The sequence below is a fragment of the Rhinolophus sinicus genome, chromosome 17 (genome assembly GCF_057876585.1).
Source record: "Rhinolophus sinicus isolate RSI-liver-muscle chromosome 17, RSI-T2T, whole genome shotgun sequence".
Lineage (NCBI taxonomy): Eukaryota > Metazoa > Chordata > Mammalia > Chiroptera > Rhinolophidae > Rhinolophus > Rhinolophus sinicus.
This window is the reverse complement of record NC_142517.1, coordinates 122228964-122245287: the sequence shown is the minus strand read 5'-3', so window position 1 is coordinate 122245287 and position 16324 is coordinate 122228964. Positions and strand designations below refer to the sequence as shown.

The 16324-nt window shown below is 37.5% G+C and overlaps 1 protein-coding gene across 10 annotated transcripts in view; it reads left to right on the top strand.

The window, feature by feature from the left end:
• Positions 1-1334: 1334 nt before the first annotated feature.
• EPB41L5 (erythrocyte membrane protein band 4.1 like 5) overlaps positions 1335-16324 on the top strand; it is a 139809-nt gene continuing 124819 nt past the window's right edge. The window contains exons 1-3 of one of the 10 annotated variants that reach the window (XM_074335225.2): positions 1468-1641; positions 3725-3790; positions 7299-7485. In XM_074335225.2, the coding sequence (XP_074191326.2) occupies positions 7306-7485 (180 nt within the window). In that variant the 5' untranslated portion in view covers positions 1468-1641; positions 3725-3790; positions 7299-7305. Of the gene's footprint in view, positions 1932-3724; positions 3791-7298; positions 7486-16324 lie in introns of all 10 variants that reach the window. The other 9 variants (XM_074335218.2, XM_074335200.2, XM_019715486.3 and 6 more) reach the window with 9 other exon arrangements.

The following is a 16324-nucleotide window of genomic DNA, read 5'->3' as shown; positions in this document are numbered from 1 at the left end:
TACCTTGCTGGAGGCCCAAGCAGAGCTCAGCTGTTTATTTCAGCCACCCCAGCTGAGATACCACACAGATGAGTGACACCACTTTGGCAACTCCAGCTGCTGTCGAGCTGCCCCGGCCATCACCATGTGGAGCAGAGACTAACTGTCCCTGCCAAACCAGACTGTTATGCCTCGGGATGCTGGAGAAATGGTGGTGCCAACTCCCCAGAAGGGGCTCAGTGAATATTTGTCTGTTCTCATTTCAGTCAGGGGCTCCCCACCTAACCCTCCAGTGCTTCCCCACAGCCCTGAGATCTCTGATCGGGGCAACAAGACCCTGCACCACACAAGACCCTACGCCCCCTCCTCTCTGACTTATTTCCAGGAGCCCTCCCTTTGCTCCCGCACCTCTAGCTACACCGGCTTTCCTTGAACCGGCCAAGCACGTCACAAGGCTTTGCTGCTCTCCCCCCAGATGTCCAGGCTTCTCCTTCATCTATTTCAGGTCTTTACTAAATACCACCTTCCGATTAAGACCTTCCTTCTCACCCAGCCGGTCTATCAAAAGTCACCACCCTCTTATTCCCTATCCCTATTCCCTGTTTTTCTTTTTCTTTTTAGTGTTTAGCAATGCCTAACGTAAGTGTTTAACTAATTTATCTCATTGATTTTGTCTCTCCTGCTAGCACTTAAGCTGCATGAGGGATTTTTTGACTGTCTTCTTTATCCGTTGTATATCCGGTGTCTAGAACACAGCCTGGCCCACGGTAGGCACCTCCATAAATTAAATGGAGGAAGAAGGGGTGAAACGTCTCCTTGTCACAGAGGATCTCCCTGACCACACTGCGTTAAACAGAAATCTCCTTTCCCGTTCCCTGCTTTATTTTTCTCCATGATACTTATCACCGTGTCAAATGTATTTGTTGATGGCCTTTCTCCCTACTCTAATAGAATGATGATTCCTTTAACAGAAGGGTCGTAAGTATTTGCTGAATGAATTAATGTTTTGAACGAATGGATGAACAAATCTAGCGGCATCTGCTGCTGGGCTCCGACACCGCTAAACCGCCTTTGTGATAGGACTAATTTTGAGGCTAACTGTGGGCCTGTACCCCTTCGAGGGTGGAGGTCTGTTGTCAGGGCTGGGTTTCCGCAGCACCCCTGTTAAATCAGCGGTGGTCCCGGGGCCGCTAGCGCTGGTTCTTGGTCGGCAGACCCGGGCATCACCCCTTTAAACGGAGTCTCACCTAACCGGGCAATTTCCGGGGCGGTGTCCTTGCCCCTTTAAGAGCGGCGCGCCCCGCCTCCGGGGCGGAGCTCAGAAGGAGTTTAAGGGGCGGGTCGGAGGGCAGCCGGGGTCCTCCGGGGGATTAACGTAGGGTGGGTTCGCGCCTCAGGCCGCCATTTCTTGGCATCTCCCGAGGAGCCGCCCCCTCTTCAGACTCGCTCGGGACCGCTCCCTTCTTTTCGCGGCCGCACCGTCGTCCCAGCCCAGGTAAGCGCGAGGCCCAGCAGCCCCGCCGCCCTCCCGGCGTCCGGCTCGCTCCAACCACCGCTCGCCTCACAGCTTCGGTGACCCCTCCTCGCCCGCTCCGGGGCTCTGCGCTCACAGCCGGTGCTGCAGCCTCGCCCCGGGACCCTCCGGCCGCCCGGAGCTTCCCGGTCTGGCCGGCAAAATATTAAACTCGCCGAGAGGGAGGGGCGGTGACGGCCAATAGGGTCGGGCCGCGGAGTTTCGGGCGATACTGCTCGGCGCTGCCGGAGCGGAGCGCCCGGGGCGAAGCTGGTCTACGTGCGGGGCTGGCCGGCTGGCCGGCGGGAGTCTTGCTCCCGAGTAGCCGGGGGATGGGAGGGGAGGGGTGGTCGCCGGCAGGTGGAAGCGGCGGTGGGCGCCCTTCACCTGCGAGACCGAGGCTTAGCCGTCCAGCTGGTGAGGTGGATGAATGTGGCAGGTCCGGGAAAAACCAAACCTTGAGTGTGTGTTGTGGTCTTATAAGAAAAACTCGAGTTCCCTTTTGGAGCTAATTTGCGTTTGACTAAAAAACTTAAGCCAGTATGAAATTGCGAGGCAGAAGTGTTCCTAGGAATGACGAGGTCTAAAGGATCCTCCCCGCCCCCACCTGTGGCAGTGGGCGTGTTAATGATGGGTTCTTCGGCGTGTAAACATGCATTGTATTTGTCACGATCTTTATGGTTACCAAGTCGCATGATTTCTGCTTCAGAGCAAGAGACCCACTTCTTTTAAACCGTTTGACATTTTAAATTAATATCAAAAGTTTTTTTTTTTAAGAATTAGAAAGTTACCCATAACTCCATTTCTAACGTAACAGGTTTCTGAACCCTCCTAACATAGTGGATTATTTGTGCGTATAAAATAGTTCGCAGGGTTTTTTTTCTTTTTATAGGTAACTCCGTTAGACAACGATATGTTACACAGTATAGCTTATGATGAATTATTGTCTTACAAATAAATTTTCTTACAGTCTCAGAAAAAGTATTTTGGGATTACTGGGAAAATATATCTTTATGGCACTTACTGCATATTGGTATATTGCCATATTAAAAAGATATTGGTTACCAAAGATTGTGGCCACCAGTCATGTATGAGTGTACACATTTTATGACAAAAGTTTGAGTTTTAGATATGTATTTAAAAACCCAGTTAAGTAGTAAACGCAATTTGTATTTTTATAATTGTAAAGAAAACCCTTTGGTTCATTGCTGAAAAATTAGATTAAAAACTAGTAATAATTTAAAAACCATAGGAACCCAACATCCAAAAAGTCCATGGTATCATTTTAGTGTCAGACAAATTATTTATTAAACACCTAATATGCAGATCGTTGTGCTAGCTAGGTCATAGTGGTGAATAAGTCAGATTAGGTCTCTCTCCTTGTATTTTGGGGTGGAGGGAAGTACCCAGTAAAAAAGTAATTAAACAATTGGGTATTTAATTTTTTCATTAAATGTTAGAAAGACAAGGCTAAGAGTACTAAAAGGAGCACCTAATTTAGACTCAGGAGTTGAGAATGCTTTTCTAAGGAAAAGACATTTCAACCAGAAATCTGAAGTTAGCCATGTAAAGTAGGAAAGGGTGGGGGAGTGTGGGAGAGGTGAAGTAGAAAAAACATTCCAGAAAAATGGAATAGTTAAGTGGAAGAAAAGGCCCGCACTTAAAAAGACTCTTGGACTGAGCAGAAGGGGTACTTGGGGAAGAGTGAGCAGCTGGGAGTGGGCGCCAAGGAGGATCAGGCAGGTGGAGGCGCTGTATCAGGGACCAAGGCCATTTAACATTTTTAAACGGGTCAGATTTGTGGTTGCTAAAAATCTGCTGCAGCATGAAGCACGTTAAGGGGGGGGGGAGTGATATGGGAAAGCTTTTTTTTCCACAGTAAATTTTAACTGACATATTCATATGTTCTTACTATGGACAACTTAAGTCCTTCCATGTGACCCTCTAGCTATAACCTCACTTAAGAGTTTGCACGTCCTTCTAGTCCTTTGTGTAAGATGTGTATGTATATGTATATATGTTTCCCACCCCAATGGGAGATAAAACTGTAATCATTTTTCTCTGATTTCATTTTTTATTTATGAATTTTGTTTTTCTGTGTCTAAGTTGTATTTTAAAAACAGCTGTGTTGTATGCCATTGTATGTACCATAATTTAACTACTTGCATGTTAATGGACATATTTAAATTTTTCTTAAGTTAATTCTGCCCTGAAAAATTCTTGTTTCTACAGCTGGAAGCATATGTGGCACTATTTCTTTAGGATATCCTACCAGAAATAGAATTGCTGAGTGAAAGGGTATGCACATTAAAGTTTTGTTAGTGTGATCAAATCCTCCTCCAAAGAGTACAGTGTATTGTTTTTCCTATATCCTTTTTAACTGGCTACCTTTATTTAGTCTTTTACATGACAGACAGTATGATATTTTTTAAATTTGGATTTTCTTGGTTACTGTTGAAGTTGAACAGCGTAGTGAATATTTTCATTGCATATCACGTTTTAGATCTTGTTTCTTCATAACTTGCCCACTTGTTTCTGTTTGGTTGTTTATCATAATGATTTCTGATAGTTCTTTATTAAACTGCATAGTAATCCTTCACAAAAAATTTTTTGCCAAAAAATGTTTAAAAGTCCTTCACCCTAATACACTATTTGTTTCCATCTAGTATTCATTATTTTTCACTTTAAATCTTTAGTCTAATGTGAAATTTATATCCATGTAAGTTTGTTTCATATTTTTTGTAAAAAGAACTTATTTGTGGGATTGATTTTATAGTTAAAAATACAGTTATTGAAATTCTAAATCTGAAAGAAGCTGTGTTTTTCCTTAGCAGGTTAACTTGCCTTGTGTAGTGAGTCAGTCTTTTCAAGGTGTAGGATAAGGGGAAGGTCAGAAAATTTGTTTTATAGTTTGTTTCCTAGGAACCACGAAGTTGTAGTGCATTTTGAACGTTTTTTTCCCCTTAACACTTTTTTGTTATGGGAAAATTCAACATATACAGAAGTAGTCAGAAGAGTATAATAATCCCCCGTGTACCCATTATCCAGCTTTAACAGTTATCTGGCCAATTTGTTTCATCTCTATTGCCACTTAGCTCCCTTGTATTATTTTGATGCAAATACTAGACATCACATCGTTTCTTTCATAAATATTTCACTGTGTATTTTCAAAAGATAAGGACTCTTTTTTAAACTTATCTTTAATACCACTGTTTTATCTAGAATAAAAATGGCATTAATTTATTCCTAGGTTATCATAAATAGTCCAGTTAGTGTTCAAATGTGTGTGTGTAATTTATGTCATTGGGAAGTTCAAAAGTCACTGGTCATGGCTTTGCTAGTTTACATAATTACATAGGAATATGCATGTTTGTTAAATGAGGATATAATCCTCAATTTAGATAGCTATTGAATTATTTTTGACTATGTTGATGTTTTAATTTTTCAGCTTTTTTATTAAATGCATCTAGTTTAAAGCATCAACTGGTTATGCAAGACTTGTTATAAGTTATATATTAGGTTGGTACAAAAGTAATTGCAGTTTTTGCAGTTGTTTTTAACCTTTTAAACCACAATTACTTTTGCACCAGCTTAATACATTAATGATAAATGTGTGACTTAAAATTTTTTATTTTGAAATAATTTTAATCTTACGTAGAAGTTGTAATAATAGTACAGCGAACCCATTATACTTTTCACCTAGCTTCCCCAATGATAACATCTGACAACTTAAAACAAAAAGTTTATTTGAATTAGGATCTAAAATAGGTGCACACACATATGTTTGATTCGCATTTTAAGTCTTTTAATATGTAGTTTCCTTTGCATCTATTGATTTCCCCCCTTGCTATTTGTTGAATAAGCTGAATTTTAAAGAAAATAAATTCATGTATGTTTTGTTTGTATTTTCATTCAGCTTCTTTTTAGCTGTGGCCTTTGATAATTTCTTATCTCTGAAATGTGAGTTTTACATGAATGGTGCTGTGATGTAATAGAGACCAAGATTTGGAGTCAGGAAATCAGAGTTTGAACCCCTTTCTTCACTATTTACTAAATAATGGACTTGGCCAATTGTTTAATTTCTTTGACCCTTGTCATGAAAATAAGACAATACTTTGGGGAGTTTTTCTGAGGAACAAGTAAGATCATTTAGTAAACATTTGTTGCACTTGATGATGAAATGTGCTGGGTAGGAATTATTTCCTCAAGGGGCTTACAGTAAAGCAGACAGACATGTAAATGAATAATTAAAATCTGATTAGTGAAACTAAAATATTTTCAAGGTTCAGTGGAACTGTTTCTCAGGAGAGTTACAGGTGGAGTTGAATTAAAAGGAATCAGGAGAGAGTCTGTGACATAAAGGCCTTAGAAGTCTGGGATAACAAGTATGACCTTTCATAGGCAGCTGAAATGAGACTGGATAGCAAGGTGCAAAGGGAGCAGTGCCTGAAAATAAACCTGGAGAGATAGAGACTGGGGCCAGATGTTAGGTATGAGTGCTTTGTAAACTTAAAAAGCTATCTAAAATTAGGATCTAAGCAGTGAACATATAAATGACAAGTATTATGGCTTTGCTATTTTACCTAATTATTTAGGAATATCCCTACTTGTAATATGTGTACAGTAACCTTTAATTTATAGACGTTTATTTTTTGTGATAGTATTTATTTTAAATTAGCTTTTACTTTTATCAAGTTTGTAAATGTATCTACTTGAAGGAATTGTCTAATGGGAAGGCTTCTTTTGAAAATCAGCACTATTCTGAATTTTGCTCTATCCTCAAGGCAACCAGTCACTTTTTAAATAACATATTCTTATTGCTGCTTCTTAATTTTTAGTTTTAGGAATTATCTGTTGAATTCCTACTAGGCAAGATGAGGAATTAGTTCTCCACCTATACCTGTATTATACACCTTCACTCAGTTACAGTTACTTTATAGATATAGTTAGATCAATAGGTACTGTTTATAGTATTATGACTAAACTTTTAGTTGAGTCATATAGTGTACTGTAATTACTTTCCCTTTTCTGCACAACTTCTCGTTTTCTCTGGAATTAGTAATTGCTTTTTTTTGTTGTTTATTTTTGACTTAGTTATATATACTTATTTTTCTCCAACTTTTAGGTTTGTAAATTTAAATAGGATAGCAAGGTAGTTTTTATGGTATTTCCATTTTATGGGTGCTATATTTTGAAATTACTAATACGTATTTTAATTATTAACCTTAATGTTCTGAATAGAGATAAGGAAAGAAGTAACAATTATTAGATGTTATAAAGAATCATTTGTATTAAGTAGTAATTTATAATCTGTAAGTAATAATAGAATATTTGATAAAAACTTATATTTGAATTACATTTGTATTTTAGTTAAAATAGGTGATTACTTTTTATTGTTATGAAAGCTCAGAAGAGAAACGGAACTTTTTAGGATTATTATCATCAAAGGATACCTTTAATGTATGGCATCGTCTCCTCAGGCTTTTAGGGATGTATGGCCATTTTACATATAATTTATTGCTTCAGAAGACCTGATCAACTTCATAAATGTTTGCCCTCTCCTACCAGATCAGCTCCATATAAAATAGTCCAGTAAGTTTAGAAATGCTGTAAGTCATAGCTCTATTTTATGTAACGTCTTTAAAAACTTTGAAGTAGCCAGTTATAATTATTTTTTTCAAATTTACTTGACCAGGAGCCCTTTTAATAATCTACTAATGTCCACAGGACTTTACTACATAACACCGCTTGTCTGACTGCAAATTGTGGGGAGTCTTCTGATACCTTTTTCTCTCCGGTTTTGTAGTGACAAAATGCTGAGCTTCTTCCGCAGAACACTCGGGCGTCGGTCAATGCGTAAACATGCTGAGAAGGAACGACTCCGAGAGGCTCAGCGAGCTGCCACACACATTCCTGCAGCTGGAGATTCTAAGTCCGTCATCACGTGTCGGGTGTCTCTCCTGGATGGTACTGATGTCAGTGTGGACCTGCCGGTACGTGGTTCTTGCTGACAGGCACATACTACTGTGGGAGATCACTGTCCTTGCGCTTTCTACTTGATAACTTCCTGGGGGAATTAGGTCATATGGGGTAGTATGGGTCAGGCCCGGTGACATACAGGTACATGAAACAGGTAACCTGAGGTACCGACATGATAGGATTTCTCTGGAATTTGGGCAGTGATCTAAACACTTAAATAATAGGGCGGTTAATGGCGCGAGTCATTTGTGTGTGTGTTTATGTTCTTTATGATGGCAGTACATAGTGTACGGTGGTGGATATCTTACCATACTTACTGAGCAACTATTAAAGCAATGAGAATCTTTGGGAACCAGAACGATACTTACACGTATACCATAAGACTTTACTCTGTGCTTTTCTGTACTTTTCAAAACACTCCGCACTTTCCTTAGCACAAATCTGTTCTCCACAGTTTGGTATGCGTGTGGAAATTGTCATGAAGTGAGGAAAAGGGCTTTCTTCGTATCCCTCAGCTCTGACTGCCTATCTCTTTGCTCCCGAAGTCGATTGCAGGGGAAATTTTTCATACACTGTAATCTTTATTCCAAGGCAGGGTGTTATAATTACATTCAAATTTTGGGTAGATTTTTTTGCAGTTATGAATGATTCTAACTCACAGTGTGAAACAATCCAATATATTTGAAAGGGGTTAACTTATTTCTTACAGGCATTTTTTTTTTGAGGGGTGGGGAAGGTAGGCATATGGCTTTGCCGGAGTTGAGTTTCTTTCTGAGCTATTTACTAATGCCAAATCTCTTTCTCATGTCTTTGTTCTGCGTTAAAAGATTTCCATAACTAAGCTGTAAAATGTGCGATTTGATGTAATCATCATTGGATGTTCAACAATGTCTTCCCTCCCCATAAACTCTTTTTAGTACACACTCATTTACCCAAAAGGCAGCTTTAAAAAAGTCTTTTTGTGCGAAGCGATAGCCTGGGTGCTGAAACAATGCATAACTGAATAAGCTCTGCAAAGCCTTACAGTCACAGAGTGAGTGATTAGGGAATTGGATAGTTTGTTTAAATGACTATTCTGATTCATTGAATAACTTAGAATGTACTAGGTATGTGCCTTATACATTTTTAAAAAAATGGAATATAAAGTTAAAGACATAGGATTTCTTAAAAAGTGTTTTAAAATAACTGTTATGACTGTTTTTTTCTTTTTACATTAGACTGGACATTTTTTGGGTTGTTGACTCTGGAAGACTTTGAGGCATTTTAATTTTCTTCCTGTAAGGGCTTCTTGAGGGTTTGTTAGACATTCCAATATGTGATACTTTGTGAGGATAGTTTTCATTTCATTTCTTACTTGTTAAGTATCTTAAGAGTTTTGTGTACTATTCCATTAAAACATCATTAGATACGTGATGAAAAGCTTGAGATTGCTGAGTAAGAGACTGGAAAGAAGTTTCATATTACCTAATGTTTGAAGTATGAAGTCTCAGGGTTGTTGATGGAGAGGCTGATACTAGGAAAGTAGAATTTGTTAGGAGCTTTTTTAAAAAAAGGCAGTGTAGTGTGGAGGAGAAACAGCAGTAGGTTTTAAAGGAGTGGAACAAATGCTAGTGACTGGTATAGAATGGTTTCCTATGCTTGGTATGCTCGATAGGGTGTATGTGATGCTTGATTAAGGCCAGAAATGCAAGCTGGCCTCTCTCATGCAGACAATTGTAGTGAAAAAGCCAAAAGTTTTAGGTTTGACTCTTTGTGGAACTAGAACAATTGGCTTTTCAGCTCTGCAGGTGAAATCCTAGAGTTAGTAAGCTAACTCGAGCTGCTTGCATGGATATAAAATGGTCATTGGCCCGCCAACTAAACTGCCTTACTAAAGAAAAAAATAGGCCAGAGGAATATTAATTTCTGAGAAGAAAAGGTTTTCCCTTTTTCTGATTTTGCTTCTCAACCAGTCTAGTGATTCTGAAATGATTTAGAAATGATTTTGGAAATTGAAGGAAGCACATACTCATTTCTCATTAGGATTGGGGTTACTAGTGATTGTTGCAAGCCAGCGTGGAACTATGATTGCCCAGGCAATATGTAAGGGATTATTTGTGATTAAATAGAGTAATTTAAATCTATGGACTTGAAATTAACATGTAAAAGTAGTAATGGTCATTTTCTTCTTTCTGCTTTTCTTTCAATTTTCCCGTCTCAAAATATTGGGGGAGGGATTTAAAACTCTGCTTCTTTTCTTTTTTTCAAACTAATGGTGAGAATGCCTTTCAGTGAATGATAAAGGCATCAGGTAGAAATTTCTATATCGTTTAAAATTTTCCCTTTGAAATGCCACATTAACTCCTTTGATTTATGAGATTATTAGTGTTTAGTAAATAGTCTGTCTTATAAAATTCTGCATCTTCTATGTTTTAATAGGAAATATTTGATTAACCAATAGATAATTTTATATACCTACTTTGCTGCTATAGATGCTGAAGTCTTTTTATTATATAAACCATGTATAGTTATACCTTTAAATAAAAGAAAAAACATCATGTTCACAAATTGGAAGACTTAATATTGTTAAGAGGGCAGTACACCCAAAAGAGGGCAATACACCCAAAACTGATCTACAGATTCAACATATTCCCCAATAGAATACAAGGTGACTTATTTGTAGAGATTGACAAGCTGATTGTAAAATTTATATGGAATTGCAGGGGACCCAAAACAATATTGTAGCCAAAACAATATTGAAAAAGAACAAAGTAGTAGGACTCATACTTCCCAGTTTTAAGACTTCCTGTGAAGCAGTGGTGTGCTACCGTCACAAGGATCGATACATAGATCAGTGGAACAGGATAGAGAACCCGGAAATACAGCCATACGTCTGTCATTTGATATTTGGCAAGGGTGCCAGAACCGTTCACTGGGGGACAGAAATAGTTTTCTCAACAAGTGGTGCTGGGAGAACTGGGTAGCCACGTGCAAAAGATTGGAGGTGGAACCTTACCTACACCATATATAAAAATTAACTCAATAAATCAAAGACTTAAGCAGAAAAGCTAAGACTATAAAACTCTCAGGAAGAAGAAAATATCGGGATAAATTTTCATGACCTTAGCACCAGTTTCTTGGATATGTCACCAAAAACATGAACAGCAAAAGGAAAAATAAATTAGCCTTTATCAAAATTAAAAACTTTTGTACCTCAAAGGACACCATCAAGAAAGTGAACACTTTCACAAAATGGGAGAAAGTATTTGCATGATTATGTACCTAATAAGCACTTGTATCTGGAATATATAAAGAACTGTTTTAACACAGTAATAAAAAGACAAATTACCCAATGTAAAAATGGGTAAAGGATCTAAATGGACATTTCTCCAAATAGGATATACAAATTACCAATAAGCACATGAGAAGATCCTCGTCATCATTAGTCACCAGGAAATGCATTAAAACCACAATGATATACTACTTACTAGGAAGCTAAAATAAAAATGTCAGATAATAGCAAGTGTTGGTGAAGATGTGGAGAAATCTGAATCCTCTTACATTTTTGGCAGAAATGTAAAGTGGTGCATCTGCTTTGGAAAACTGTCTGGTTGTTCTCAATTGTTTTGAGAGATTCTCTGTTGAGATGTCAGATTTCTGTTAAATTGAGCATTATTAGCATCAGGACCTTGCAAATGCCTTGCATTTACTATTGGTTGGCCTTCAGTTCGCCTCTATTAAGGAGTCAGTACATAACCATGAGAAGTGTTTTATTCTGAGGAGGCAGCTCCCCAGTTGGAAGAAGTCCATTATTTGTTTTCTCTGAACACAACTGTCTTGTTTCAAGAGGCTGGCGAATGATGCTTTGGCAGAGTAAGGATAAGAATAATTTTTTTTTAAAGTCATGCTTCCCTTTGAAGCAAATAAAGAATGTTGAGGGAATATGAGATTGATTCTAGGAATGTACCTTAGAATTAAGGTAATGGAAGTATGTAAGTTTGGTACGAGATATGTGAATGCTGCAGATGATTTCTGTGGCTTTCTGCTATCATTTAGAAATATTTTATGTTCCTTTTAGGGTCATTGCCATTTACAAAGTTTTGCATAATTGCTATTTGCTGTTAAGTTTGTTAGCAGTGCTTTATGACTTAGTTATTACAAGTATGATTTAAAATCAAAAGTTTTCTTTATCATTTCTAGTAATAATGAATCTGTCTCTTCCCTTCCTTGGTCCGTATTTCTTTTTTTTTTTTTTCATGTTAATAGAACAAATATGTTCAAATATTGAATTTGTCTTATTTGCCTATGTGAGTTTAAGATTTCATGGTCTTTTGCTGATTTCTATCACATTGTTGTTGATTTTTTCTCTTGTTCACTTTACTTTAGCCACTGAACTTTCTGTTCTTGGAATAAGCCAGCTGCTGGCTTTCTCCCCCAAGATTAACCCCTGAAGCAAAGATCATAAAATCAAATAAATAAAAAGAACAATTAGAAAGCCCCAGGGAAAGAGTGTTGGCACTGGGGTGTGTGTGTGCATGCGCACTTGCTCCCAGTGGTGGCAGCAGCGGTGGAGGCGGGTTAGGGGCATCGTGGAAGTATAATTGGGGAGGGGGGAGGCACAGCCATTTGAATTCAGGTCTTGATCCTAACAGGCCCATTGTTGCCTTGATAATTAGTATCTGTCCCCTGACTGAGTGGGGTGATAACAGTGACTCAGGCAGTGGGTGCAAGTGTCCTCAAAAATGATAGTGCTCCCTAAAGTTCCCTACCTCTAAAATTCCTCACCCCTAAAATTCCCTACCCCTCTTTTGTTAAATGCTTCAGGAGTGGTAAATTATAATAAAAGAAATGTATCCTTCCCAATGTTATTTTACTTTTCCCTTGGTAATGGATTGCTGACCTGAGGAGTTGTTTGTTGAATGGGAAGTGATTAACTGGTTTTTTAATTCTTCCCTCTGTACCCCTACTGATTTCTGAGAGCTAAATGGAGCTGATACAGACTTAGGTTCTCTGTATCTTTCTCTTGTTCTGGTGATCCAGAGAAAGTAAGGCATTCCCAATGAATATGGCCAAAATGAGACAGCTGTGCACAAGCATTCCAAAAGTCAAATAACAAAAGATCTCAAACTGTATTGCAGATAGCACTAGATGCAAAGGCAGATGGGAAACAAGTCTAATAACATTTCTAAAATATAAGGGAAATACTAGCAATATGAAACAAGAATGAAAACTTACTTAAAAGGACCAAGTGGAAAACTTAGGTATGAAAAGTATAGTAACACATTCAACAGGATAAAATTAATATGAATTAAGATAAAGGACAAACTAGGGAGTTGGAAGGTCATGTATATGAACTTTTTCTGTAGGAGGAAAGAAACTACAAAATAGAAAGCATAAGAGAAAAATTATGGAAGAGTAGAAGTTCCTTTCCCCCTGTGATAAGGAATAAAGCAAGGATGCCTGCTTTCACCACTTCTGTTTAGCATAGTATTAGAATTTGTAGCCAGAGCAATTAGTCAGAAAAATAAATAATAGGCATCCACATTATAAAGGAAGAATAAGATTATCTCTGTTCAAGATGACATCATCTTATATTTAGAAAATCCTGAAGATTCCCACCCCTCACACATATACAAGAAAAAAACTATTAGAGCTAATAAATGAATCTAGGAATGCTGCAGGATATATTATCAACCAACAAAAATCAGTTGTACTTCTAGACACTAGCAATGAACAATTCAAAACAAATTAAGAAAATCCATTTACAACAGTATCAAGGGGAATAAAAAGGAATAAATTTAATCAAGGTGGGAAAACACTTGTATAGCCGTACCTTGTTTTATTGTGCTTCACTTTATTGCACTTCATAGAGAGTCCCTTTTTTTTTTTTTTTTTTTAAACAAATGGAGGTTTGTTTAAAAACCACCTGCACCAGCAAAAAGAGTACAACTCACTGAGGGCTCATATGATGGTTAGTATTTTTTAGCAATAAAGTGTTTTTTAATTAAGGTACGTAAGTTGTTTTTTAGACATAATGCTATTGCACACTTAACAGACTACATTATAGTGTAAACATAAGTTTTATATGTGCTAGAAAACCAAAAAATTCATGTAACTCGCTTTATTGTGATACTCGCTTTATTGTGATACTCGCTTTATTGCGGGGGTCTGCAACCATATCTCTAAGGTATGCCTGTACACTGAAAACTACAAAACATTGCTGAGAGAAATGAAAGAATATCTGAATAAATGGTAAGGTATCCTATGTTCATGGATTAATATTGTTAAGATAGTACCACCCAAAGTCATCTATAGATTCAATGTAATTTCTACCAAATTCCAAGTTTTTTATGGACATAGGAAAGTCCATCTTAAAATTCATATGAAATTTCATGGGATTCCAAATAGCCAAAACAGTCTTGTAAAAGAAGAAAAAGTTGGACTCACTTCATTTCAAAATTCACTACAAAGCTATATCGTAATCAAAATAGTGTGGTTCTGGCATACATACAGACGTATAGACAATGGAACAGCATAAAGAGTCTAGAAATAAACCCACAAATAATATAGTCAAATGATTTTCCACCTTTCCACAAAGGTGCTAACTCCATTCAGTGGGTGAAAGTAGGAAAGAGGTTATCCGGTTGAGGAGAGGGGTGTGAGGCGTGGTTGTTTAATGGGTAGAGTTTCTGATTGGGATGATGATTGAAAAAGTTGTGGAAATGGATAGTGGTGATGTTTGTACAACATTGTGAATACACAAAGGGTGCCAAAAAGTGTATACACATTTTAAGAAAAGAAAAACCTGCATTAAAATTATGCTGATGGTAACCACTTTGAGCACTTCTTGTAATTGCAGAAGTCAAATGTGACTTGTATTCGTTTTTTGTTATCGGTATATATTGAGTATTACAATTTTAATACAGTTTTTTCCTTTCTTAAAATGTGTATACATTTTTTTGGTACCCTCAGTATTTAATGGCACTGAATTGTATATTTTAAAATGGTAATTTTATCTTTAAAAGAGGAGAAATGGGGGCTGATACATATGTGGGGTCAGTGTATTAGAAGTTCCCATGTGGTTGGAGAACTTAGGCATTAAAAGTAATTTTGTGAACAAGTTAAAAGAGGAAGTTGTGATAAGAAGTTGGGGTATCTGATTATTGATCTGAGAGGTGACATTACAGGTACAATCTGGATGAGATGTGTAACATTTGGGGAATTTGAGTTTGGGAGACACAGCAAAATTCAAATTCTAGCCTTGTCATGTTTTAAGCTGTGTAATTTTGTCATATTACTAAAGCTTTCTGAACTTTTGTCTATGTTATGTGTGTGTTAAATGGACAAATAAGCCATATCATCAAGGTTATTGATTAAATGATTATATGTTTAAAAAAAAAAAAAAAAGTGAAAAACCCAGAAGTGCCAGTACTTAGGCAGGAAGCTTTAAATGTCAAAAATAGAGGAGGAAATATTTGAGGAAATACTAGAGATTGATTTCCCAGAAATAAAGAGAGATTAAAAATGCCCCGTAGAATACCAAATAGAATTTAAAACCCACACCCGCATACATTACAGTGCAATTTAAGACTTAGAGATAGAGAAGAGTCTAAGGCTTACCAAGACAATAATATTAAGGAACAAGATTCAAATTGACATCACACTTTTTTTTTTTTTTTTTTTTTCATTTCTTTTTTTTTTTTTTTTTTTTTTTTATTAAATTTATTGAGGTGACAGTTGTTAGTAAAATTACATAGATTTCAGGTGTACAATTCTGTATTACATCATCTATAAATCCCGTTGTGTGTTCATCACCCAGAGTCAGTTCTCCTTCCATCACCATATATTCGATCCCCCTTACCCACATCTCCCACCCCCCACCCCCCACCCCCCACCCCCCTTACCCTCTGGCAACCACCAAACCATTGTCTGTGTCTATGAGTTTCTGTTTCTCATTTGTTTGTCTTGTTCTTTTGTTGTTTTGGTTTATATACCACATATCAGTGAAATCACATGGTTCTCTGCTTTTTCTGTCTGACTTATTTCGCTCAGCATTACACTCTCAAGATCCATCCATGTTGTCACAAATGTTCCTATATCATCTTTTCTTACTGCCGAATAGTATTCCATTGTGTATATATACCACAACTTCTTCATCCATTCATCTATCGAAGGACATTTTGGTTGTTTCCATGTCTTGGCCACTGTAAACAAAGCTGCAATGAACATTGGAGCACACGTGTCTTTATCTCTAAATGTTTTCAGATTTTTTGGGTAGATACCCAGGAGAGGGATTGCTGGGTCATATGGCAATTCTATTCGTAATTTTTTGAGGAACCTCCACACCGCCTTCCATAACGGCTGCACCAGTCTGCATTCCCACCAACAGTGTATGAGGGTTCCTTTTTCTCCACAGCCTCTCCAACATTTGTTACTATTTGTCTTGTTGATGATGGCCATTCTGACTGGGGTGAGGTGATATCTCATTGTGGTTTTGATTTGCATTTCTCTGATGATTAGTGATGTTGAGCATTTTTTCATATGTCTATTTGCCATTTGTATGTCCTCTTTGGAGAAATGTCTCTTCAAGTCCTCTGCCCATTTTTCAATTGGGTTGTTTGTTTTTTTGTTGTTCAGTTGCATGAGTTCCTTGTATATTCTGGATACTAGCCCCTTATCGGAGGCACTGTTTGCAAAAATCTTCTCCCATTCAGTTGGTGGCCTCTTTATTTTGTCAATGGTTTCTTTTGCTGTGCAGAAGCTTTTAAGTTTCATATAGTCCCATTTGTTTATTTTAGCTTTTACTTCCATTGCCTTTGGAGTCAAATTCATAAAATGCTCTTTGAACCCAAGGTCCATAAGTTTAGTACCTAT